Source organism: Pygocentrus nattereri, chromosome 29, assembly GCF_015220715.1.
Source record: "Pygocentrus nattereri isolate fPygNat1 chromosome 29, fPygNat1.pri, whole genome shotgun sequence".
Classification (NCBI taxonomy): Eukaryota; Metazoa; Chordata; class Actinopteri; order Characiformes; family Serrasalmidae; genus Pygocentrus; species Pygocentrus nattereri.
The window spans coordinates 10,951,862-10,979,213 of record NC_051239.1 but is presented as its reverse complement, the minus strand read 5'-3'; the positions used below and the strand labels follow the sequence as shown (position 1 = coordinate 10,979,213).

Genomic DNA, 27,352 nt, shown 5'->3' with positions numbered 1-27,352 from the left:
CCAGCCACACATAGGGATTTCTTTTTAAAATGTATGGGTTTTTTTTTTCTTTCTGTTTTAGCCTCCTGTCCACATGAAAATGGCCTTTTCTGTCACTGAAAATGCAGCTTTTTGAAATTGCTGGCATCACAGTGTTAAATTCTGCATGTCTGTTGCCATCGTCATTTATTAAGTATGCAGACTCTGTCTGAAATGTGAATAAGGACCTTTGTGTCTTACTCCAGGTTCGACTCATGGGCAGGAATGGCTCTGGCCCGGGCCAGTCGCATCCAAGACAAGCTGAATTCCAATGAGCTGAAGAGTGATGGGCCCATTTGGAAGCACTCTTTGGCTGTGCTGACCTGCTTCAAGCGGGCGCTGGAGATCGACAGCTCTAACCTGTGCCTGTGGATCGAGTACGGCACCATGTCCTACGCCCTGCACTCCTTTGCCTCCAGACAGCTCAAACAGTGGAAGAACGAGCTGCCGGCAGAGCTTGGCAAACAGGTTTGTGTGAGAGAGATTCTCCGGTTGATTGCAGTAATTAGTGTACGCTATACGGCCATAAGTATGTGGACGCCTGACCATGACACCTCTATTGAGCTTCTTGGTTATCCCATCCCAAAGGTGTCATCCTATGACTTTGAGGAGATGCATCCAGTTAGAAAAGGGTGAGGCTGAAACACCTGAGCTCAGTACTTAGTGTGCGCTCTTGGCCATAGAGTGTAATATACTCCAGAGTTTATAAATATGTACTTTTACACAAAACAATCATCTATTGATTTGATCATTTTAATAGATAAGGAAGCTCATAAAAATCTAATGGCAGTTGTTTCCACAAGTTCCGCTACCGTATGCCACTCAAAACCAGCAAGACTCAGTAATATGTTAAATGTAATGTATTATACCTAACATGAAAACATGAAACATTAATCATTACATTAATTATTTAAATGAGATATGGAAAAATCTTTATCACTTGTGTAATAATTCTATTTTTCATTACTGTATTCTGCCATACACTGACGTATGCCAGTGGCACATTTAAGATAATTTCTTTGATGCTAGTGGCATAAAAACATAACATACCAGTCTACAGAAGGCTGTTACTCCCACCCCCCCGGAAATGACTACAACTTATTTAATCGGCTTTGTTGAGGTGCCTTTTTTTAGTTATCCAGTTCCATTCACTTAGTCCAGTTTGGTCTTCTAAACTTCTTTAGCTTCTAAACTTGCAGTATATGAAACTGTTTTAATTAATGTTACCTGTTATACTAGCAAGCACCAAACAGGGCTTGAGAATGGAAATCACATCGCACTGCGTTATGGAATCATTTCACCGTTTCGACAGAGTTTGTTGCTTGTCTGCATGCAACGAATAGTCACAGACACTGTGAGAGCTAAAAGAGCTGTTTTGTGTTTTTTCAGACTTGTCATGCTTACTGTTAAGTGAAATGGGCATGTATCTTTATCATTGTGAACAACTATATATGTTATAATTAGCCTTTTTGACCGTCTGGATCCACCCAAACTCCCAAGTGAGTGGAGTAATAATCTGGACATGCTAATTTTACCTGCTCTCCCTTTTGCAGACTTTTTTTCTTATATGCCTGTTCTTTTACATAGCTAAAAACATGCAAGTCCTGCGAAGCACATGAGCATTTCCAAAAAGTTAGCTTATTGAAACCTTGCACTCCTCTGCTGCAGATATAACTTACTGCCATATTTCATTCAGCCTCTGGCAGATTTAATGTTATTTCACTCCCCCACTGGCATATTTAACCATTGAGGTTTAGTCTTTGATTTAATTTACGTGGCCAGGGCCCACCAGCAGCCTAAAGTTTTATTACACACTTCCATAATCTAAGAATAGCTCATCCAGTTTGCACAGAAGTCCCTGTAGCTACTGAATAATAAGCCTTAGTGTTATAAGTCTGGGATTTTAAGATGTTAGTAATTGGTGTATTTCTCACTGGCAAATTTTTACAAACACTACTTAGCAAGTGACTCGACCGCTGGACTGTGCAATATTAACTCCCATGTAATATAGATTTTCTCTGATCTACTGAATCTCACGTGTTTTTTTTGTGAAGTTCTCACTATATTGGCAGATGATATTTTGTGTGAGAATTGTGTGAGAATATTTTGGTGAGAATTTCATGGAATAAAAAAAGTACATAAAACAACTAAAAACCTTTTGCACAAGTTAAATAATCTTTTAATTTTTCTACAACCATCTTATTATGCGAAATGTTATTCAGACTGAAATGAGATGATTTCTCTGGCTAAGATATTTTTGCAGCATACCTGTGTATGTACTGAAAGTCTAAGTTTTCAGTGGAAAAAATTGAAATCTAAGCTATGGTAGCACATTTGATACAAATACCATTCTATATAACTTTAATAAACCATCCAGGAGGACTTACCCCTTTTACAAAACATGCTTTTGAGTACAGGAGCCTTTTAAAAGTTTTTTAAAGGAATACTTTGACAAAAAATGAATGTATATTGATTTGTATTCATTGATGTAAGTTCCCCTTACTGTGAATGCTGCTAGATCACACCTGGTTTCAACTCTGTTGTAGTCAGCTCAGTTAAAGCAATAATTTGGCCAAAAATCCACATAATACACTTATCTACTTACTCCACATGTGGTCAGGGACGTCTTAAGTACTTTTTCCACAGGAGCTGTGGATCTAACATGGGGTGATGAGCAATGGAAGCTTATATCTCACTAGTTTTGCAGACTAGATGCATCAATTAATCTCATTTGTGTTTTTGGCACTATATGACTGTTATAGCAGTGTTCTGGCTGTGCAGCATTGTTCCTTTAATTTTGACCAAACATGTTTTGACTGATTGGCTGAATTAGGGGTAGAGGAGCAAGCTGTACATTTGACTTGCTGCTGAGCTACTGCTCGTCTGTAGAGCACTGAATTTTGTTTGGAATTCTCTCGGTACAGCAGTGTGCGTATTGCATTAATGTTTGCAGGGGAAGGGTATTCTTGTCTGTGAACTGTGAGCAGGCTGTAAGATACTGATTGTGTTAAGTGTGTGTGTGGTAGATGGAGGAGCGCAGGGATTCAATGCTGGAGACTGCATATCAGTGCTTTCAGAGTGCATCTGCGTGTGGCGGCGACTGTAATGAGGAAGAGTGGCTCATCCACTACATGCTGGGCAAGATCGCCGAGAAACGCAAGCTACCTCCTAAAGACTACCTGCAGCTCTACAAACAGGTGACCTGCTGAAAACTACTGCTGTTACACTCTTAACAACCAGCTGTGAACAGTACACAATTGAAATAGTTGATAGTTTGTTAGGAATTTCAAGTATTGAAGGAGGAGTATGTTAAAGTTTCTTTAGCTCTTTTCTGTGTGTGTGTGTGTGTGTGTGTGTGTGAGATTGTATTTATTTATTCATTCATTAGTGCCTTCCACCAATTTTGGCACCCCTAGCTAAGATGAGTAAAGGGGGTTATAAGAAATTCTCCTTTTGGTGAATTAGCTTACTCTCACACTGAAAAGTGAGAGAAATCCAAACTTTAAATGAAGTCAGTTTATTCTTAGGAACTTTCTTTTTTTTTTAACCACATTTGGTACAATTGTTGGCACCCCTGCATTTAGTATTTTGTACAATCTCCCTTTGCGAATAATAGAACATTTAGTCTTCACCAATAATATCTTAAAATGTTGGAGAATACAGCGCAGGGAATTTGAGACCATTCCTCCTTACAAAACCTGTCCAGATCGACCAGGATCCTGGGTCGTTTACCTCACCCTGCGGGTTTTCTGTTGGGTTTAGATCAGGGAACTGGGTTGGCCAAGGCAGAAGCTTGATTTTGTGTTCAATAAATCATTTTGTGTTCATCTGGACATGTTTTGGGTCAGTATCCTGTTGGAAGATCCAACGAAAACCTGTGTTTGGTTTCTTGTCAGGGGCTGACAGATTTTGATTCAAAATGTCCTGGTATGAGTGCGTGATGCCATGTACCCTGACAACGTTCCCAGGGCCTTTGGAGGAAAAATGGCCCAACAGCATCAGACCTTCCACTATACTTAACACTGAGCCCTTGAGTCTTTTTCACGTAGTCATCCTTTTTTTTTTTTTTTTTTTAAACCAAATCTGCTTTGAGTGTTCATTTGCCAAAATCTCAGTTTTCGTTTTATCTGAGAATAGAACACGGTTCCAGTTGAAGTCCCAATAGCATTTACCAAACTCCAAGTGCTTACAGGCTTCTTCCTGGAATGCCTTCCAAATAATCTCTTGGCATGGAGGTGACCTCTTATGGTAGTTTTGGAGACATTGTCACCCCAAGAGGCCAGGTTTTTCTGTTACTCTCCAGCAGTGATCCTTTTGCCTCTCCTACCATCCTCCTCTCTGTACGTGGGGGTAAAGAATAAACTTGAGTCTTTATCCAGATAAGTTTGTCACAGTTCCAGTTATTTGGAACTTTTTCACCATTGCCCTTGCTGTAGATGTGGGCATTTTCAGGCCAGTAGTTATTTATTATAGTTATTTATTCCCTGAAAGTCAAACACACTTTTCCCTTATCTGAATTGTGTGTTCTCTTGTCTTTCCCAGGTTAAAGAATGATTAAGGATATTTGAGTGTCACCTCTTAGAAACAGGAGGACATGGATTTCTGCTTTAAAATTCCTAAACACTCTGATCAACTTTAAAGAAGTAAATTAAAAAACGCTGCAGTTACAGTTTCTAAGAATTTCCAGGCATGCCAGTAATTATGGCACATGTTGTTTTGTCAAACAGAAACTATTTCTTGAGGATTTTATTTTAGTGCAGAAGTTTAATTAAATTAAAGATATTTTTCTCATTGTTTTCAGGGTGAGTTTAAGCTAATTCACCAAAAGGAGAATTTCATATAGCCCTTTTTTGTTCATCAGGTGTGCCAGTAATTGTGAAGGGGACTGCGCATCTATAAGTTCTGTTTGTATTGGCTGCCATGTTTTGTGCCTCATTCAAAACGCAGTCCAGGCTGAAACACTCCCTATAACTTTGGTGTGAATGTGCAGGGCTAAACTGCTGTCGACTGAATAGGCAGATACGTGTAAATGTGAAACATTACAATACCCTGCATTCGAAACCATGTCTTCACTATGATTCCAAAGTGGTAAATGTAAAAATGGTACAAATAAACAAAACTCTTGGATACGTAGTTATGTCTGGTACTGGTGTCATTTTGCTAGTGATTTGTTGTGCTGCCTATACGATTTTCATGCTTTCTTTCCTTCCACCTAGTCTGCCCATTATCTCCATGAGGAGGCTGCCCGATACCCCCGAAAAATCCACTACCACAACCCTCCTGATCTGGCCATGGAGGCTCTGGAGGTAAGAGGTGTAGTAAAATAAAATGTAGGAATGATGTAGTTTTTTAAAAGGCTTTTTTCACTTGGTGACATTCAGACTTCTGAAAAACATCTGTTTACTCCTGCCCCTCTTTTTTGTTCCCTCACTTAGTTGTTCTTTCGTCTGACTGCCACTATTCTGAAGCTGCTGGAAGAAGAGCGTGATAGTGAGCAATCCGAGCTACAGAAGAACGTTCTGGATTACGAGCTTTTCTTCAACATGCTCGCAGAATCTGCTGTTGGGCCTTTTGCTCGTGGAGAGGAGAAGAACATGCCCAAAACCAGTGACAAGTATGCCAACATTTCAGTACTTAGAATTCTAAATTTTTAGTACGTATTAGAGATGTTAATGATTAACCATTAACTGACAAATACATAAATGTCTAACCAATGCATTTCCAACAATAAATAGAAATTTGATTTGGTGGGTTTTTAATTTTTGAAGACTGTTTTTGAATTGTATGCATGGGGGCGCCAGAGCGGAACATGTTCTAGTACATCTCTGGATTTTCTGGAGTCTGCTTCGACTATTGACTCCTCAACTCCACTTAATCAAATAAACCAATGGCCCTAGAATAGTTGATAAAGGAAAAGAGCAAAGCTTAAACCATCCTTAATGCAGTTTACAGTACTGTCTCAACCAGGATGTTCAGCCACAGGACACAGCACTAAGGTAGACTACAACTGAAGGTAATGTAGCTTTTGTTGAGTGTAGTCTAAGCTACAGCCTATGAATGTGTTTGTTTGTCAGCAAACATTAAGGCTGTGTTGTTAGTCCCATGACAAAAAAAGCTTAAAAAGGCTCATGTTAGTGAGTGCATTTACATGCTTTTAGAAATCTGATTATAGTCGGATATCTGCAGTTATCTGATTATTTGAATGGTCATGTAAACATCAAATCTGGTTAAGAAATCTGATAAAGAGAGCTGGATTTTAGCTCAGTAGTCAGATTTCTCAGAGCATGCATACTCTTACTTTGATTTCTTTGGGACTTCTCAGTCTGTGCATGGACAAAAACAGACCACGGTACTGTAAAATCAGTGAGCAGCGTTTAACACAGCACCTGCGAAATGGCAACAAAACACTTTTTGTGGCTTGATTGTTTAAATAAATGTTAGTGTTAAGTTTGAATTGTACATTACGTTCACATTAGGCGGTCTTCTGTGAGTTTATTGACCGTTTTGCAAAGCAGAAATCCGAAGTTTAAGTGCATGTAAACATGTTGATCAGATTACTGACAATTTTCTGCAGTTATCAGATGATTTAGTGCATGTAAACGCACTTTTAGGCTCGACGGTTAATGGTTAAACACCAACTTGTGACAGTTATCAGTCAAAAGAATTGGCCGAAAATCACATTCCTAGTACGCATTATACAGACCAAAAATTTGTAAGCAAGTAAGACTTTTTTTTTTTTTCCAAAAAATATTTTAGCCAGCAACTAACATAGTTTAAATAAAGACATCTTCACTTTCTTTCTTCATAACTGTCACATGTATTGAGTAGTTTTTAATTGTTCAGACTCTTAATTTAACACCTGATTCTGTTCAGAGTGTTTCTTCAGGAGCATCTAAATGAGGGAATCAGATGGATATGATCAGAGGTGCAATTATGCTCCACAGGAGAATCACCAGGAGCAAAACAAATGAGGAATCAACCACTATAGCTGCAGACATTCAATCAAACAGTTTTGTTTTATCAGTAACCATATTATCGTCTGTTATCTCTTTAAGAAATTTGTGTTTATTATTGCAGAGTTAGTGTTGCTTTTGTATGTTTAGCCTTGGTCATAGAAAGAGAGAAGGGAAACTAAAAGACTATACAGTGGTAAAAAGGTTTGTGTATATTTAGTGAACGTTCCTCTGATGTTCCTCAGGGAAAAACACCCTTCTTTGAATGACGAAGATTCTCACTCCTCCTCAATGGGCGTAGCAGCGGCGGTGACCTCAGCACTGACCTCCACATCGAATTCCACGTTGACCGCCGTTCATGCGGCAACATCATTGCCTGGCGACGGTGCGGCAGGTGTGACTTCCCCCCCGTGTGCAGTCACTCCAGTCGACCACGATTACGCCAAACGTAAAAAGCTGCAGCAGAGGCAGGGGCAGCCGCAGGACGGTACAGTACCTGGCCCAGAGTCTGTTCTCTTTCACTCACTCACTCACTCACTGGGGGCGTGACCAGGGTGAATATGATGAGGATTATGATTGTGATGAAGGCTAAACGTGGCCATTGGGCTTTGGTTTATAAGTGACGTCTCCCACCCCTGCTCCTACCATCTGCACTGGGCTGCTGAGGATCATGGGAACACGGGTGACAAAGCTAGCAGGGTCCATTTTACAGAATGTCAGGATTGTTTGCTTTTGATTCATGAAATAGGTGAAAGCAGTAGGTGTGTACTGGTGAAAGAGAGGAAAGGCTGAGTAGGTTGTGGCTCAGGGAAGCACAGTGAGGCAGTTTGAGGTACATGTTTGTCAGAGTGAAGCAGCAGCACTTCGGTGTAGCACTGCTTAATTTATAAAGTGACACACAATCATGACACACTGTGATAAATGTGTCTAGCAACCAGGATGAGTTTTTAAAGTAATCTCAAATAGACTTGCTTGTAGGGGTGGGCATTTCAGTTAAATTGGCTATTGGAATTTGCAAGTCATGTGACGACTCTATATATATATATATATATATATATAACTCTATATATCTCTATATATATCTATATCTCTCTATCTCTCTCTCTCTCTCTCTCTCTATATATATATATATATATATATATATATATATATATATATATATATATATATATATATACACATTTACACAGAGGAAAGCAGCCCCTTTAAAGTCTTCAAGCTAAACTATCAATTGCTAATTGATTGGGGGAAGTTATGGGCTCTAGGTTAGGGATCCAGCCTCGTGACCGGAAGGTCGCCGGTTCAACCCCCAAAGCACATGACTGAGGTGTCCTTGAGCAAGACACCTAACCACCAACTGCTCCCCAGGTGCTGTGGATTGGGCTGCCCACCGCTCCGTGCAAGTGTGCTCACTGCCCCCTACTGTGTGTGCTCCAGTCACTGGAGTGTATGTGGTCTTTCACTTCACAATTTGGTTAAATGCGGAGGTGGAATTTCCCCATTGTGGGACTAATAAGGGTAATTAATTAATTAATTAATTAATTGTCTGTTTTTACCTCGTCTAACTTTACTAGCCTTGCCACATCGTATTTCACCACCTACCTGTTAGCTGGAACCTTCAGGTGGCTACAGTAGTGTTTTTGTGTTTCCATATTCATACTAACCTAAACCGATAAGAAACTGGCCAGTGATGCAGGCTCTACACTTCCTGCTATACTGGTCAATATAGGCCTGATGCATCTCTTGGCTCTTGAATATGAGAACATAAGATGTTCTAATTTACATGTATTTACTAGTTTTATTGAGTGATTTATTTTTATGTCCATGTGACTTACGGTAATGTATATAAACGGATAAAAGTACATGGTATGTGAAAACCCCAATTTTGTTTCATACAGTGACCTCTTATATGTACGTGATATGGTGTGGAAAACTGCATAAGCAAGTGTACTTGAGATTACTTGACAATTCACTGTGGCCAGTTTGTTGTGATTTTGGCATGCACAATGCCAACTGGTGGGGTTTAAGCTCCCTTTATTGTTAGCTACATTAGCTTCATAGCTCTGAAGAAACTGATTTTGCTGATTGGCTACATTTGGGGTAGGTCAAAAGTGTACATTTGATTTTTCTCTAAGCTGTTGCTGGCGTTTTCTGGAAGATGGACAAGACAAGCTAGGGCCTCTCTGCAACCTGTTTGTGTTGTATGTATGTCTACTGTCAGTCAAATGTCGGCTGGCTATTGAAGAAAAATAGGACACAATCGCGCCATCAGTTTTCATTAGTTTCATGTAATGTTTCCACGTTTCCACTTTTAGCCCGAGACTTTTATTCATTGTAGATTTTCCCCCATATTTCTTGGGCTGGTTTGAATAGGGTTTTGATGGAATCTTGCTGTGGCCTGTTTTGGTAAAATAGAGACTGTATCTGTGTCAGATGACGGGCTTGACCTAGTTACTGAAGTGGAGCTCAACTTGGTGAGCTTGTCTCTCTGGAATGCTTCAAAGGGTTCTAAGGCCTATAAACAAGTCTGGTAGCTTCTCAGTAACAGTTTCTACTGATTTTATGATTCGCTGCTGATGACTGCTTAATGCTTCATGCTTTACCGTAATCCTGTTTATTGACTATCTGTATCATGCTGTATTTTCATATTGCTTATAATGGAAAAGTCATGGCCTTTAAAATGCTTTTGTCCCTCCTGAGAGAGCCGGATGTATTTAGAGTACATTTTAGTACACCGTCGAATGTCTAGCTGTCATTTTTGGATGTTTGTGTTTATAAGAAACAATAATGAGTCACTTTATGCATTAGCAATATAGGCACTAAGTGGTCAAGACAGGACTGTATTCACAAACAACAGTGCAAATTTATTGTGTTGATTAACTTTCAGTAGCTAATCATATTTGCATGATGTTGCAATGGCATTTTTTATTTATTTATTTATTTATTTTAAGGCCTTAATGGACAAACTCAGTAACCCTGTTCTCAAGGCTTGGTTATAAAGCATACAAATTTAGAGGTATTATTGCTTTACTGTACAGTTGATTTACACAAATTATTGTTTTGTATATAATTACGTGATTATGTATAGACATGCACACTTGTGAGCTGCTCAGAAACCAACCAAGCCCCCCACCGTGCCACCAAAGTTTGTACGATTTTGAGATGAAAACTAAGCATTTTTGTGCACTTTGACACTAAAATATGTGAAAATACTGTGGAGCTTCAACAAAATACCACACATTTACCATTTCACATGTTTTGGATTAGTAGTTATTTTGTTTTCTATTTTGTATTTCTATTTTTTATTTTTACAACCTTTTTATAAGCAGCCAAACTATGTATTATTCGTTTTAGTGACCCCTTTATTTTAAATACGGGGCACTAAACAATGTCATGCTGTGCTAAAATAATCTTTGCATAAAAGTCATGTACTGGTTTTTGTTGTAGGGGCTCAATTTATGTCAAAAGTGATTTTGCTGTGCAGGATATTAGATGTCCGTCTACACAAATTGGCAGAAGATCGACAGCAGTCTCCTATTAAAACGCATCTTACACCGTCGTTATAAATAGGGGTCATTCCGTTCTGACTGCCCATCACTTGTGTTCTATCTGCTGAAAGGCCTGTTCTGGCTCATACGTCTCCATATGGCGTGTTGTGCTTGTGGCTCTTGTGGGTATATTTGTCTGTGGTCCATTGGCAGGTCAGCGATTGCAACAGTTCATAAGAATCAACGTGTTCTATGAACAAAGGCATCAATTTTGGACAAAATAGTTGTACCTCATTGTATTTCTTGCAAACAGTGAGGATAACAAACTGTTCAAAAGCCTCAATGGAAATCTGAATATGTGAAATTTAAATCAACTTTCCCGATCACTTTCATCAGCTGTATGAACCGCTGGTTGACGTTAATGGTGGTTTGGCATTAACAAAGGTCAAAAATGTAATAGATGGTTGGTTTCTGCAGGACCTCACCATTTCACCTCTTATTTATTTTATTTCCACTCAAAATGGCCATTGGGTGCAAGGTAATAAAACGCCAAGAAAAAGGTAAGAAGAACATATTTAACAGAAATTTGCACAGACTAAATATATTGGATGTTTCAGTATTTACTGTGTCCACATTTTGCCTTTTCAGGGTCTTCATTTTTTTTCCAGGCACTTGCTTTTAGTTTTGGTTGCAAGTTGGCTGCATTTTCTGCTTCAAAGTAATCCCATTAAAAAATTGGTCTAATCAGTCAATAAAAACTCCACGTCTGCGATGTTCAGATCTGTTTATCTGATTCCCACAGAATTTAACGAGTTACGAATGAGAAATGATTGAATAAAACGTAGGAGTTCGTTGCTTGAACACTGTGGGGATCCTTGGAAGATTAATAAGTGTTGTGTAATTGACAATATGTGCCAAGCTGCTGATCTAAAACCAGCTGTTGTCTGTGAATATGACGTAGACTGGGGTTAATGTGTGGGACCTATAACTGTGTTGCTCGTGTTCCCATTCGTTCCTGTGGCCTACTCAGGCTCCCTTTCCCCCCCTGCTGCCTACCTGCCTGCTCCCTCTTTGCCTGCCTCTGGCCTGCTTTGCACCTGCTGCTTCTTAACGTGTGCATGATGAGATCAACACTCTGATTTGGTTTAAAAAAAAAGAAAGAAAAAGTCCTAAAACATCCCACAATGTACTCTGCTCCACTGTGTGTGCCAAATGACATTTGGGTGATGTGTCCTTCATGACTCGCTTGCACTGGGGAATGGGGTGAACAAGAATGATGGTATATGTCTGTGTGTTGGGGTTCAGTGGTCCGCTAGACCACAGCGGGTTGTGGTGGTCTGTGGGTTTGTATGTTGGTGTTTTATATTCTTACAAAATGAGCAGATTGGCTTCAGTGACGTGATGCAGATGCAGCTAAAATCAGGTAAAACAGAAAGTGAATGCTCTGTGAGTTGCAAATGTTTTCTAAAGCCATGGTCTCCTCCGCAGCCAACCTCTCTCACGACCACGATTACTGCGGGTCCGCGTCTGCTTTGCGAAGGCGACCTGTGTATGGTACAGAATACACTCACCTCCCTCCAGCACAAAAGGACTAACCTCTGCAGGACGGTGGTGAAGAACCTTTGTTCAGGCTTTTGTTCCAACCAAGGATAGAATAAGTAGCCAGTCTCCAGAATCCAGTCCAGAATCACCCGTTCTCACTTTTTTTTTTTTTCTCACAATATTGTGTATGTATTAATGATTTTTTTTCTTCTTACTGTGAGATCTGCAACCCTTTTAGTTTAAACTTTAATCAGGCACACCTGATCCAGCGTACTCAAGGTACTTTTTCCCACTTGATCCCTGCTTAGCACTTATTTTCTACCTCTGTTTTTTTTTTTAAATACCAATTGAATTGAATCAATTGAAAATCAAATTAGAAAAGACGGTCCAGGAGACAGATAAAGCATAAGGTTTTATGAGGAGGCATAATCTGCCTTTGCAAGTCATTTTATAATGCTACTTAAGATCAAACCTACCTCCACACATCGAAAATGTGTTAGTAACCATATTCCAGTTCATGGTAAAACAGTGGGCACAACTCCTGGTTTTCTTTGGTTCCCCTGGTGATCCCCTACCATGAAACGATCACTGCAGACCCTCAAAGATTTTCTTACCTATTAGCTCGAAATCAGTGTCAGAGCTTTGTCTGACACTGCTGCATCACTTGTAGCCATAATTTGCACAAATGTTTGGGCTACGTTCACATTACCAGGTTGAAGTGGCACAGATCCGATTTTTTGCCCTAATGTGACTCAGATCTGATGTTTTCAGGGCTGTGTGGACACGTAAATCTGATCTTTTCAAACCTGGCCTAAGTCACTTTCAAACGTGGTCCTAGGTCCGATACGTATCCGATTCGTGGCCACATGACCTTAATGTGACGCTCAGATCGGAATTCATCGGCTTTTTTCCCCTGTGACTCAGTGTTACCATGGCAGCAGTGCCGAACAGAAGTTAAAGGCAGAGAACTTATAGAGAGAATTCCCGCTCTGCAATGTCTTCCGGTTTTCTCAAACACTAGAGGGCGCCCCCGAGTGAGTCCAAAATGAATGGGTTGATATGGAGCCTTTGAGCAAAGTCATAGTTTATAAATGCTTGAATATTTTTAATGGAAAATAATGCAATAATTTCCTGAGTGAATATCATAAAACATTTTAACACCGCTGTTATATTTTTAAGGGTGTTTGCTGTAGAAAAAAAGAAATACTCGTGAGTTTTCTTCATTTTTTTTTTTTTTAGTGAAGTGCATCCTTCTACTTTCTAAAATTTAAAGAAATGTTCTGGGTGAGTGATTAGAAACTATTTTAACTTTTCGTTTTTAGCCGTTGAGCTTCATTCATTCCCATTCATTGAGGACTCCCTCTGCTGTTTAGTAGTCCTGTATTTGATATAACGGGAGGAATAGGAAGTGGCCAGGCTCCTCTCAAAGCGGTTCTGGTTAAAGCCTGTCAACGGTGGAAAAGCAGCTCATCTCACCTTTTTCTCCTTCCTCTCGCTGTAATAATGAACAGCTGAGAGCTGATCAGAGTTAATTATCCTCTCAGCGAAGCTCGTTCTGACCGTTAGTTTGTGCTGATGGTGCACGTGAAGCATGCGATTCATTCACGCGACGTTACTGAGTAGGATGTGCGCGTGTGGGTCACTTCAGGACGCCGGTTCGTTCACATTAATGACGGATTTGAGTCGCGTAGGTTACCTAAACAGGTGTGAAACCGTGGTGTTCAACCGGTTTTGATCAAAAAATCTGATTTGAACAATGAGGCTTGTCTTGTGAACGTAGCTTTTGTCTCTCAGTGGAGAATAGCAACCAGGTCAGAGCCCCCATCCCCTTCCTCTCTGCCCACATAACTTATCTGAAAGAACTAGCCCTCCCTCAGAAGGAAACTGGCGATAAACAGGGCTCCCACCGTCACTAATTTCTTAGGGAGCTAACTAGCTACTGTAACCAAAACACAGCCAGCTGCAGGCCTGTTCTCACGCTGCTCGGTTTACTTTGAAAACAATCTAAACCTAGAGCAGTTTGTCCCACTTCCAGCACCCCAGAACTGGGAACCGCAAAGAGAACAAACTGAATCACAGCAGCAAGATGCCGACCTTAGCTAGAAAAACTATGCTTGTTTTTTTCCGTGCCTCACTGTAAAATATATGTTGAAGTTACTCTTGTCGACAAATCAGCTGGTGCACATAAAAGCATAAATCCATCTCATTATACTTTGCAAATGTTGCAAAAGTCAGTTCTAGAGAAAAAATTCAAATGGCATTTATTCATCAAGAAAGTATCTCTCAGGGATCAGATGTAATTCCTTCTTTAAGGAATAGTTTGGATGAAAATCAGATGTGCGCTGTTTTCCTCTTCACTCTGTATGTCTGCCAGGACATGTTGATGTGCAAAGTTTGCTTCTACAGTAGAGGTGTAGCAATGCATTTCTGAGCATAACATCAAATCATATCATATCATATATGATTTGATGTTAGATATTTCATGTAGTAGTGGCGTCGAAATTCGTCCTCTGGTATGAGTTTTGTCGTAACTGTTGAACTGGTAATATTAGAACACACAAGCGCAGAAATAAGGACGTTTATACCCTGTCATACCATGATATAGTGCTAGCGCCCCCTCTCGTGTATTATTGCAGTTCTGCCACTGATTTATACCAGTTATTGATTTTTTTATTTTAAGATAAAGATAAATCAACAATGCAGTTTCTGTAACTCTGTGAACAGAAATGGCTCTGATGCAGCACTGCTGCGTATACGCTACCAAATGAAACATCATAGCGCAAAGCCTTCGGGACGCACACTGGAAGAGTCACGTTTGCTCATCAAGTTCAAATATAAGAAAACTGAGCTCATCAGCTAATAGTTTGAGAGAAGCTCATTTTATGTGTGTAACACATTTAAAAGATCATCAGAAGCTCATAGAGGTGAAAAACATGATACTATTAAGGGAATATAAAAATTAGAGAGAGGGTCCTTCAGCTCACTTTTTCCTCTCTTATGAATTAGTTTAAAATATAATGGGACATCAGCCTGATGTGTTGCAACAAGTCAAAAACAGAAACATCTAAAGATACTGTCTTGGTCTTTAGTCACAGACTATGACTTTGAAAAGACCGGGAATCTTGCAGTGTCGCTATTTACAAGACTGCAACTAGATTTTTGAGATTATTCCCCATCATGCAGCTGGTGGAAAATTACAAGCAGATAAACACTTTTCTTTCCACTCTGTAGTTGTACAGACGGGAAGATACGTTGTACTTTTTTATTTAACATAAAGATTTACACATCAGCTCAACATTCGCCACTGTTGATTGGGTGTCATGAACTCTACCATAAACAAAAAAAACAGTGTAACAGAAAGCTGAAAAAACACGGATGTTTCTTCAGTAACGGCATTGTAAAAGTCCTCTGCGCATTTCTTTACATCACTTAGACTCGGTGAACCTGAAATGCTAAAACAGTCATTTTACATTTTAAGTTAATATGATTATTGTATTGAAGGGGAGCAGATTTACCATTTTTAGAGATTTCAGGCACTCACACATGCGCGCTCTCTCTCTCTCTCTCTCTCGCGCTCTCTCTCGCGCTCTCTCTCTCTCTCTCGCGCTCTCTCTCTCGCGCTCTCTCGCGCTCTCTCTCGCGCTCTCTCTCTCTCGCGCTCTCTCTCTCTCTCTCTCTCTCTCTCTCGCTCTCTCTCGCTCTCTCTCTCTCTCTCTCTCTCTCTCTCTCTCTCTCTCTCTCTCATATCAAGGCTTAATAATATTAAACACAGTTGATTTTTATCACAACGCCAACGCTGACTTAAGACCGCCATCTTGACCACCTCACACTAATTGATTGAGGTCACGACGTAACTCTAGCAAGACTCGTGATTTTATTCCGACGTTGGAAATCTGTCTTTGACAGTGAAATCGTTTGAAAAGTCATTCGGTGTAGGCCGGCATTAAAGATTAATTTGGACGGGCGTGATCTACGGATATTGGCCCTCATGTAATGCCTCTGACCCAGTCTCAGTGCTAATCAGCCAATTCGCCCATGTTAGGCTTGTACTTTAGTACTTGAATAAAATGAACAGATTAAATTAAATTGTTAATTGCTATTATTTATATGGGAGTTAATCTTCTCATAATTGAGATAGGCCGTCATGGTTCCACTGTTGCTCTACAGAAGCAGACTTCGGATGCCAAGCATGTCTTGGCTGACTGTCTACATTTGAGGTAAGGGGAAAACGACTCAAATAGCCAAAGTTAGATTAAGGCTGGAGCAAAGGTTTTCAGGGTGGCTGATCTCCAGAAGAAGGCATTTTTAACCTTGGATGAAATAAAAGCCCCATCCCAAGAACAGTGTTCTTTGCCACTGCTCCACACCTTCCTGATCAGAGCGCTTTAAACAGCATATTTCTCATTCAGCATTCAGCAGCTGAATCCTACAGCTGTTGTTGCTGTGTGAAAGCACAGTTCCTTCTTCACTTCACACTGTGAAATCAAACTTCTCCAAACTGCTCCTGGCACTTCAACAAGTCCAGTACTGCAACCTCTTGCCAGCACATCTTTTCATGGGGCAAATGTTTCCAGCTTTCACCACTCAGTCAAATAAATCCCTGAGCCAACATCTCACTAATTAGATCTTCTACGAATTGCTTCTTGTGCTGCTATTAAAGAAAGCAGACTGTCCAGTGAAGATGCCACCCTGGTGGTATTGGATTCTAGCTGAGCTTCTTTGGGGGTTTTGCTGAGGCTGTGCTTTCCTCTTCCTTTTTTTACCCCCACCCCATGCTGAGTTGACTTGGTGCGTTGGACGTTCTGGATGGGGGCGATTTTTGGCATTGGGTTGTTGCTGAGGGCTGCAGAGTTGATGGCAGTTTACTAATGTCAGATATCGTCTTCCAAGCCACACTACTGACTCTCTCAGCATGCGATGGGGCTTTAGTGTTTATTTTTTGGGCAGCACAAGAACAAAAAAAAAAAAACAGAAAGAAATCACTTTTTTGTCTTTTTGCACTGGGTGCATTTGGAGAAGGTGCAGTAGTTTTTAACGCCTTCCTTAAAAAAAAAAAAAAGGCTAGCTGTCCTTCCCCTTTTCCTGAATAGCACCCAGATTAGAGTCCCTATCCCCTTCCTCTCTGCCCACATGGCTTATCTGAAATAACCAGCCCTCCCTTTACATACCCTGTGTGAAATTTGTAGAGATACTGAGTGGTGCACTTAACTTGTTTAAAAAAAATAAATTCAGCACTGTCACTTTTTAATGACTCTTTCCACCCCTAAGCCTTTTGGTGTTTGTGTTGATCCATGACTCATTGATAGGTCTCATAGGCCTGGTTTTCTGGACACTGATTAAAAGAATAGTCCAGCATTTTTCAATGAAATCCCTATCTGCTGCATCTGTTGCTTGATTACCATGGACCGTTTTCAACATGTTCCTTGAATTTCCGATGACTTGAAGCACACTTATAATACAATTCGTTGGGCAGTTGCTGAGTTGCATCAGGAAGCATTTATGTGAAACACATATTTCTTTACAACATTTTGAAGAGTCCATCAGTTAAAAGTCATTTTCCACAGGGAGGAATTTGCATTAATTCATTATCCGAGTGGTGGTGTGAGTGGACTTTTCTCAGGCTACTGCCTGATCACTCATTAATTACCGGAACTGCTTGCATATAGTTTTCTAAAGTTGAAAACTTCCTAAGAGCAGCTTAGGGGCCTTCTAGGCTTTCAGAGAAGGCCTAATGATATCTGTGAAATGAATAAAAAAATACATGCTTGCATGACAAGTGTTGTAGCACTACTCTTAATTAATAATCCAGTCAGGGTTATCCAGTATGTGTTGTATATAGGTAGATCTAGGTAGGCCAAGTTAGCTCTCCCACTGTTTAGGACATCCTGATAAACCAGCAACATATTTATGAATTTGCTGTGGAATTAACCCATCATGTTTTGGTTTCCAAGGGGTGGGAACAATTTTGACCTTCTCAAAGTCCTAGATGTGTCACTGACTTTGAGTAGGAGCTGTAGGCAGGAGTTGTCAGTTGTTAAAAATGGGAAAACTGCCGTAGTCAAACGGATGATCCCTGGTGATGCCATCTGTAGCTGGGAGTCCAAGAGAGCACGATTGGCCTTGCTCTGTCTGGGTGGCTAGGATGCCCCCCTCCCCCCATAACTCAACGTGATGCTAGTTAGCACAGGCGTCTGTTAGCAGATGTAACAGATCTGGCGACTGGCGCTTTCCTCCGAGTGCGTTCGGCTGTCCAATGATGTTGCGTGAGCATCAGTTCGAAAAGAAGTGGTGGCTGGTTTCACAGGTCTCGGAGGAAGCCTGTGCCTTCACTCTCCTAGCATTGATAGCATTGTGTGATTTTGGGAGTCCTAACTAGCAGGTGGAACTGGAGACGACCAGGTTAGGGAGAAAATTGGGTATAAAAAAAAAATGTAAAAAGCAAGTCACCATAAAACTGCTACAATATGTTAATAGATATATATGCTGTCAGAAGCTTGAAATAAACGTAATATCACAAGCTTCATGAGTCAACGGTTAATCTTGAACTGCCAGAAGATGTTAATGTGAAAAGGTCTTGGCGCTAACATAATAGTAAAATCCCTTTGGGGGGCTAGCAGAGGTTTGCATTATTGTGGAGGTGTTTTTTCCCCACATTTTTTTGAATGAGTTTTGACGGTTGACGTTTATGGCCCAACTTTAAGGCCTAACTCTAAGGGTTTGTTTGGACTTGGCAGGTTTGATTCAGTTAAAACAAACTCTGGAGCAATTGCTTTGTTAGTGCAGCTTGTTGCATCAGGTGCGAACTCTGCCATCCGAACTCTAGTGTACACCAAATCAGCGAACCGACACCCCCTGAGCAGGTCTGTCTTGGTTTGCTTCAAAATGAACCCTAAACACAATACAGACCCAACAAACACACCAAAGGCAGATAAACTGTTGTCTCCTCTCCCGTTTTCACATGTGCATGTGTTCGATCATCTCTTCATAGCCTCTGAATAGGCAATTCTAGAACAGAGAAGTTGGGTTTTAAAACGAGGCTTAGGCACATTTGAGACCATAATAAAATACACAGTCTACACCTTTGGCCGCACGCATAAATTGTATTTTATGTTTTGTAAAAACAGTGAGCTGCTCAAAGCTGATTTCATCCCGCTGTGCGTCATGCAGAACCACAGTAACGCAGGGAGTCTTGTGGCCAATGAAACAAGACATAAATAAAACCAACAAGCCCAGATAAAAGAAAGAACAGCATAATTCAGAAAGTTTGTCGGACGTGATTATAGTTGTTGCATATCGTTACATATGCCCAATATCAACTTATCCATATGGCTTTTGTTAACTACTTTTGGTACAATGTTAAATGTGGTTGAATGCTAATCAAACCAGAACTAAATGCAACATGCATCACTATCTGCTTTGGTGCAGGCCAAGGGAACCGAACTACAAATAATACTAATAGTCACAGTTCGCTACTGCTCTCTCGCTACCGTCTCCTCTTAAGACCTCATTGCGTTATGAGATCACAAATATCAAATGATCATACACAGAATTTAACAGCTGTCTATTGGCTTCTACAATAAGTTTGAAGTCAACACATTTTCTGTTCTTTCCTAAGGTGCAGGGAAAGACATCAAAGTATGCTATCCATGGTAATCAAGAGTACGTTACACATGCAACAGGTGGAAATTAGATTGAAAGATGCTGGACTATTCCTCTAAAGTCCAGCTTTGGACTGTATTATGTAGTCAATTGGGGTCTCGATTAGAAACTTGATTTTCGCTCTTAGATTTAGTTGTGTCCTAGAAAACCAGCCTGCTGGCTTCTAATGGTCAATCTTGGGATTTTGGTGTTAAATTGCGGGTTCTGTGATTTGGGCCACCCTGGTTTAAAACAATGAAATGAACAATGGTGTCTTTGATTGTTGTTTGGGCACATTCACAAGGATGACAGTGACTTTGTCCATCGGTAAACATTATGGTGTGTTTGTGTACGTGTGTCTGTGTCTCTGTGTGTGGTCCCCCTCATCAGAGCAAAGTCAGGACAGCGTGGCGGTCTTGTCCGACTCCAACTCCCTACAGGACGTGTTTTTGGACCCCACCAGCTCACAGGACAGCAGCCACAAGCTGGATTCTGGGAAATGCCGTTCCTTTTCTGAGGACACCAACACACTATTAAAAGACAAGCCATCGACAGCAGAGGAGCCAGGTATTTTCATTCATCAAGTATGTGCCAATACCAAGTCTCAATCCATTTGTATGTGTTTTTGTTTCATCACTGTTGGGACAGAACCTTGTTTTTTCCAAATTGGTAACTTTACAGGAGACTGAAAACTTCATGAAAGGTTTGAAAAATGCTCAGTTCATTTTAGACCATTTCTAGTTATCATAAAATATTCATGCAGTGTAATACAGTGTAAATGGCTTATGCCATTAACACAGCAAAATGGATTATGGACATTGATGTTGAGCACCAAATGCTTCTTGAGTGCAGTTTCCAAACCAACATTTGTATAAATCTTGCCCACTAGAAGCCCAAATTGTGAACGTCTAATTGCAAAAAAGCTGGTTTTAATTGTTCAGCAAGTTTTAAAATGTTGGCAATGATATGCTTGGCTGCCATTTATTTAAAATGCTACAGCAGAGTCTCTTCAACTGGTATATTTAGACTATATTTAGACTGATTTGTGAAATGACTGTTTTATGGAGTCTTCAGTACATATTTCTATGTTTAACATCTAAAAATAGTGACACTTCAAGCTTTGATTTGTAGTAGTACACATGATTACACTTTACATGCAGTTAGTTTAACCCTATTTTAATGAAAGCTGGCATTCAAAACACTGGCATGTTGGGCTTTAAAACAGTTGTACACTGCAGACATTTAAACCACATTTTTTGAAAGTGTGTCTTGCTACTGCAAGCTTTAGATAATATCCATTTATAGCCTTTATGACAGCAGCGTTACCAAAATGAAGCTGGATAAATGAGCCTCAACAGCGAATCTGAGACTTGGGGGTTTAATATTTGGACTGCTGTGAATATATTCAAGCCAAAAAATGTAGATAGATTGGGTCTGATTCATAAAACTGAGCAGTAAGAGCACTCCGCCACACAAAATGTGCAGCACAGTAAATGAAAGATTTTCATAAAGCCACTGTGGTGGTGACTAGCATGGTGTTGTTTTTAATACTTTGGTATTTTCATCAATGTCCTAGCCAAGAGCCAATTAAAATCCACATGTGAATGAGGTTATACATATTAAAGTCCCATGCATAGCGACACGCTGTTTGACTGCCAAGTTTTAATCAAGAAACAAAGTCTTTATCAGAAAATAAGAGCCGTATTTTTACAACTGTGAGGCGCCTAGGAACTAATCACATACTAATTGAAAGAGGGTCATAGCGCATCTGACGGTCACTGGAGCTGGGCATCTTTCTTCTTCCCTGGTATCCCAGGCGCCTCAGAGGAAAAGCAGATGGACATCAGCTCCACCACACTCTCCCAGGAATCCTCAGTCACCCAGGAGTCTTCAGACACCACGCTGTCCATCATGTCTCCTGAGGTCACTTTGCCAAAAACCATGACTACTGATGCACACAGTCAGCCTCCACACACTGCCCTCCACACCACCCCGCCCAAATCTGGTCCCGCCCCACTGGTAGGGCTTTCTAGTGACGGCAAGCGTCGACCTGAGCCTCCCACCCCGCTGGAACTGCTGGAGGTGCCACGGGCCCTGCCTGCAGGCCGAGTGGAGCAGAAGAAGGTGCTGGTGGACATGTGCGTGAGGGCGCTCTTCGTGTGCCTCGGCCGTTTCCCTCAGCACTACAAGAGCCTGTATCGGCTCGCCCACCTCTACGCCTACAGCAAGACCCACAAGGTGAGACTCATACACAAGACAAGGATTAGAAGAGCCTGTTCTGTCTGTCCTACGCATGGCCAAACATTTACATGAAAACATTCAGAAACTGCACTGTGCAAAAGTCAGAGACCACCTCATTATTGATTTGATTTCCTGTCCAAACAACCCTTAAGTACAAATTATTCTTTCAAAGGAACTTTCTGAGAAGATAAGATATATAAAGTAATACACTTGCATAAGAAAGTCGAAGGTCGAGTTCAAAATGGGACTCCTAACCATCGTGCAAGAACTGGTAGACCACCAAAACCTTCAGGTTAACAGGACTTTAAGGGGAATTCCACAGGTTTTTCAAAATTTCTGTTTACATTTCAGAATTTGCAGAAATGAATTTCACAGTCATCCAGAGCAGTTTGGTTTGAGGTGGTTTGTTGTAGAGAAACTTACTGACTACTGACTTCTTTACGGTGTTGGTGATAGGAACCAGATGTCGCTAAGAGTATAACACAAATATAGCAATTCCATTTACAGTTCTAAACTACCAGTGAACCAACACGTGTCTTCTGTTTTATATATAATCTTGATCATGGTAAAGAAGTGGTAGATCTAAAAAAGAAATAAAAAAATTCAATACATTGGGCCTCATACAGCCACCGTTCTTAAGAAGACATTTCTTCTTATAACCCACTTATGCAGTTTTTACGAAGATTCTGACATTCACCACTGTTTTCTTATTTAAGGTTTGTTCTTGGGTAAGAATAGAATCTACACAATCAAGAGCACAAAGAGGTGAACAGTTCTGCAGTTGAAGAACACGTCATGAAACTGACACAGACCTTTTCTGACGGTCCTTTCTCAAAAACACATTAAAAAAAATACGTAGACAGATATTGGAGAATGAGGTCCATTGTTCTTTGGGATCTGTTTTGCTTTCCCATTAATGAATTTAACTATATTCTTATAACACAACTGTAACGTAGACATTCATTCCTTTCAGTGGTGTATTTTTTGGAAGCAATAAAGTGCATTTCTGTCACCACCATTTTAAAAAACAAAAAGTTTCTCTAGAGGAATTTTTAAAAACTTTATCAGCACTTTAACAGTACTTTACAGGTCTTTGAAAGAGAGAAGAGACAATCGAGCTTCTCTCTTACTTCAGATGTCAAAAATCCACAGGTGTTTCTATCCATCCTTCCACTGTGGGAAGACAACTCAATGCTGTGGGTCTGAAAGGATGTGTAGCAGTGAGGAAACTGCTGGCTTTCTTTTAGAGCAGTGCATTATTCAAACGGAATGCACTTGCCCTCGTCAGGTTGACCTCTGTGTGCTATTCAGGTAGCCATGCAAACTGTGCAACACGATACATTTTGAGAAGTTTGAGCATCACGTTCATAATGTGTGAATAATTGTCGCGTCTGGCTGTAAACGTGGAACAGAGTCTTGGTGAAATGCCTTTCTTTTTGTTCCTATTAACCAAGTAGCCTGTTAACATGCCAATGAGCCAGGAAAAGGGAAAGGAATGAAGTTGTATGAGCGATCATGTATAACACATGCAGTAGTTTGTAACTTAAAGCCCAGTAAATTGCATGTTTTGAGTGTATTTTGGGGGGTTTGCAGAGGGGATTACAACAAGTCACGATAATTTCTTCTGCTGAAGTCGACACTGGTGTTCGCTTGGTCCCTTACCCCTCCGCAGGCTCATCTAACACACTTCACTTGAGCTGATAAAGTAATGGTAACTGCCTATAAGATGGCGCTGGGGATTCCCCCGAGGGGAAACGGAGACCATGTGGACGAGGGCGTGTTAAAACCAGTTCTGAAACAGGGGGCAAGTCTCTTGGAAAGAATGGAAGCTATAATAAAGGCAGAGTGGACACACTAAATACGCAGCAGGATATATTATTCAATATTAAGTGGACACACTAAATACTGAAAAAATAATTATATTAAGGCTTCTGTTTAATTTATATATTTTCCCTGCTTTGTCACTTATGTTTAAAAAGGAATAACTTTATTTGACTGGAAGTTAAATAAGTGAAGGGTGGTCTCTGACTTTTGCACAGAGCTGTGTATGTTTACAGCTAATGACTTCAACAACAGCAAACTTGACGTGTTCATTTACATTCGTCCTGTTTATATTTTATTACCTGATTCTGAGATGGTGTAGTTTGTGTGTGTGTGTGTGTGTGTGTGTGTGTTAGTGCAGGTAAGACGGCTGGCATGGGCACGCCTTGCGTGGGTAGGTAACATGAGGTGGATAGCGTGAGTGGGCGATGAAAGCTGTGCCCTTCCGCACCGAATGCCAACCTGGGCACCGCAGGTAGCGCTGTGCCAGCCTCTCACGGCCTGAGCAGATTTCATGCTGGCTTTATTCAGCCTGACAGGAAGCTGTAGTTGATAACAGCAGGGGAACCTGACACAGGCTGTGATTGTTCTATGAGAGCGCCTGAAGCATGGGACGGAGCCGGGGCTTCCCCGTGCTTTCGTTTTGCATGTGCGGTTAGCTGGTGGAACACACATTTCTGCTGCGAGAAGGGCTTTTTATACCAGACCATGACTCGCCCAATTTGTCTCTTGCCTTAACCTTTCTTGACCAAAATCCCCATCCACCAGGAAAAAAAGAATATAGGATCCAGATGCATTGGGCTATGGAACCAAAAGCTAGACTTCATCTCAAGTGTAAGCAAAGGTTTAAGCACCTATGATCAAACTACATGTTTACTGGGCCGTTCATTTGTGAAATTATGATGCCATCCCTTCGATGCCCCAGCCGTCTGTGGTGGTGTATCTAAGAGAGCATAATTGGCTTTGCTCTCTCTGGCTTAAGTAGGATGGTGCTCCATCTCCCCTCAATCACTCAGCATGATGCTGGCCACAGCAGGCCTCTTAGCTGACTTAACAAAATGGACCTATCTAGTGGGTGGCTACATCTCACTCAAGTGTTTAAGTGACAAATTGTATTTAAACATGATAAATAGGGCAACTTACAGAACATTCAAATACATCAGAACTTAAACTTGTGTGGTGACTAGTTACATGGTCTTATTTTACAGAAATACATTATATGGACAAAAGTATTAGGATACCTCATAATATTGAGTTCAGGTGTTTTAGGGTAGCGCTATGAGGTTGTTTTCCAGAGGTTGGTCTATCCCACTTGGTTCCATTGGAGAGAAATCAATGCAACAGACCAAGACATTTTGGACAATTGTATTTTCAACTTTGTGGGAACAGTTTGGGGAAGACCATCTGTCCCAGCATGACCGTGTCCCAGTGCACAAAGCAAGGTCCATAAAGGCATGGCTGGTTGAGTTTGGTGTGGAAGAACTTGACTGGCCTGCACAGAGGCCTAACCTCAGTCCTCATGCCCTCTCATCCAGCATCAGTGTCTGACCTCACAAATGCTCTTCTGGATGAATGGATTAAACCTCCCGCAGACACACTTCAAAATCTTGTAGAAAGTCTTTCCAGAAGAGTGGAAGCTGTTATAGCTGCAAAGGGGAACCAACTCCATATGAATGCCTATGGATTTAGAATGGAATGTGATAAAAGCTCCTGTAGGTGTAATGTGGAGGTGTCCCAATGCTATTGTCCATATAGTGTATCTAGAGTTTTCACGGTAATTTACGAAGCAGCTACATTATTACATATATAGACAATGTAAATTGTTGCTCTTGTAAAAAACACTCATAGCTGACTTTGAACAGGTCTTAAATTTATTTAGTTATTTGTTGATTCATTGACTTACTCATTCATTTTGAAATTTGGCCAAATTTTGTCCCTAATTTAGTCGTGCCTGCTGGCTGTCTGGTTTTCTCCCTGGTACATGATGCTGCCAAGCTGGGAGGGTGAAGGCTTGCACATACATCCTCCAAGACACATGAAAGTCCACTACAAACTCCACTACAACTTCTCAAACTGCTGATATCACATAATGTTGTCGAACAGATCATCAGGCTTGGAGAAGACCACTAACTGACAATTCAGTTACATTAGCTAACAGGCTTTTACGTTGGCTAGAATCGCACTGCGTCATAGGGGAGAGAAAGCGAGGCCGTGTGGATTGCTGTGGTATCACCAGGAATCAAACTCATGATCCCAGATGTTTAGATGTTTGCTCAACTGGAGAGCCTTATTTAGAAATGTTCCTGAAACGTAGAGAGGAGCTGGAGTTTTATGTAGTGTGAAAAAAGAATGAGATACAAGGTTATGATATGAAGGTAACAGTTAGCTGGACATAATTGGTTGACGAACATAATCTTAGTCGATAGTTGGCTCGTCAACAACGGCCCTACTCTGCCCCTTGGGTGGTATTTCAGTGCGGAGGTTATAAGCTAGTGTAATGTGGCCTGTACTCTTAGCAGTTAGAGTGTAGCGACCCCACATTAGCATCTGTATAACAATGGCATTTCGCTATGGGGAAAGAGAAAGCTCTATTGTCCTTTTAAAAGAGAAATCTGCCTCTGTGATTATTAGAGTATCCATCGCTGCTGTGCGCGCGAGGCAAGCAGACAGAGATAATTGCAGAAAAGCCTGTAATCAGCCGCGTGGCTGTGTGAATACATCCAGCGCAGTCAGAGCAGTAGAAACTCAACTGTGATTCTGTGAGGCCTAGTCTTGATCGTGTGTGTGTGTGTGTGTGTGCACTCAGAGATTATTGACGTCGTTTCTTTGCCGTGAGTAATGCTGCCTGCAGCTGTGGCTTTTTCCGTCAACACATTGCTTCTTCCTGGTAACTGTGTTAAAAGCATGCTTGTCAGTTTTTTTAGTGAAACAGCTGTATAAACTAAAATACTTACACAGTCCATGTACATCATGTTCAGATGAGCTAAGTTTAAATCTGACAGAAATCTGATGGCGGCTTATAGAGGGGAATCCCCTTTTTAGTAAGTATGTTTATCTTCAGTCACGTGGGGTTGTCCTTGTTAGTCATAGAGGGCACATAGGTCTTAAATTACTGTCCTTCTGGAAATTTTTAGCATGTGTGGTTCCCCCAGTTGTTTGAAGAACAGCTTAGTATGGCCTGCAAATACACGCCAGGCCAAAAGGATGGAAGTGAGAAGTGACACATTCAGTAAAGCACAGTTGGTGTTCTTTCTGTATTTCTGTGGAGGGCATGGAGGGTCAAGAAATAAGCCGTGTTATAAGGCCTATGCTGGGTGATGGTTAACTGAGTTACCACAGTAATTAATACACAGTTGTGCAACAATGAAGTCAGACACTTTGCTTTTTAAAATTTCCAGTGGCTTCTTAACAGCTACTCATCCTTTCAGACCCACAGTGCTGAGTCGTCTTCTCATAGTGGAAGGATGGACAGAAACACCTGTGGATTTTTTTCAGATCTGAAGTAGCTTGATTTTCTCCTCACTCTCAGAGATGAAAGCTTTCAGTGCTGTTTATTTGATGCTGGCAGTGTTGGTGGTCCACCATGGTTTGTATTGTCATTAACAGTCCTGTTTTCTCTGGATCTTTTTATAATTTGTTAAGCTCCGGTTT

The 27,352-nt window shown here is 40.8% G+C and overlaps 1 protein-coding gene across 6 annotated transcripts in view; it reads left to right on the top strand.

Annotated features, from left to right (window-relative positions):
- Nucleotides 1–27,352, top strand: part of cabin1 (calcineurin binding protein 1) — a 120,627-nt gene that overhangs the window by 27,212 nt on the left and 66,063 nt on the right. For 2 of the 6 annotated variants that reach the window (XM_037536208.1, XM_037536209.1), the window contains 8 exons: nucleotides 225–486; nucleotides 3,045–3,215; nucleotides 5,235–5,324; nucleotides 5,454–5,632; nucleotides 7,217–7,458; nucleotides 11,948–12,013; nucleotides 20,030–20,206; nucleotides 21,456–21,877. In XM_037536208.1, the coding sequence (XP_037392105.1) occupies nucleotides 225–486; nucleotides 3,045–3,215; nucleotides 5,235–5,324; nucleotides 5,454–5,632; nucleotides 7,217–7,458; nucleotides 11,948–12,013; nucleotides 20,030–20,206; nucleotides 21,456–21,877 (1,609 nt within the window). The remainder of the gene's footprint in view (nucleotides 1–224; nucleotides 487–3,044; nucleotides 3,216–5,234; nucleotides 5,325–5,453; nucleotides 5,633–7,216; nucleotides 7,459–11,947; nucleotides 12,014–20,029; nucleotides 20,207–21,455; nucleotides 21,878–27,352) is intronic. The other 4 variants (XM_037536213.1, XM_037536210.1, XM_037536211.1 and 1 more) reach the window with 3 other exon arrangements.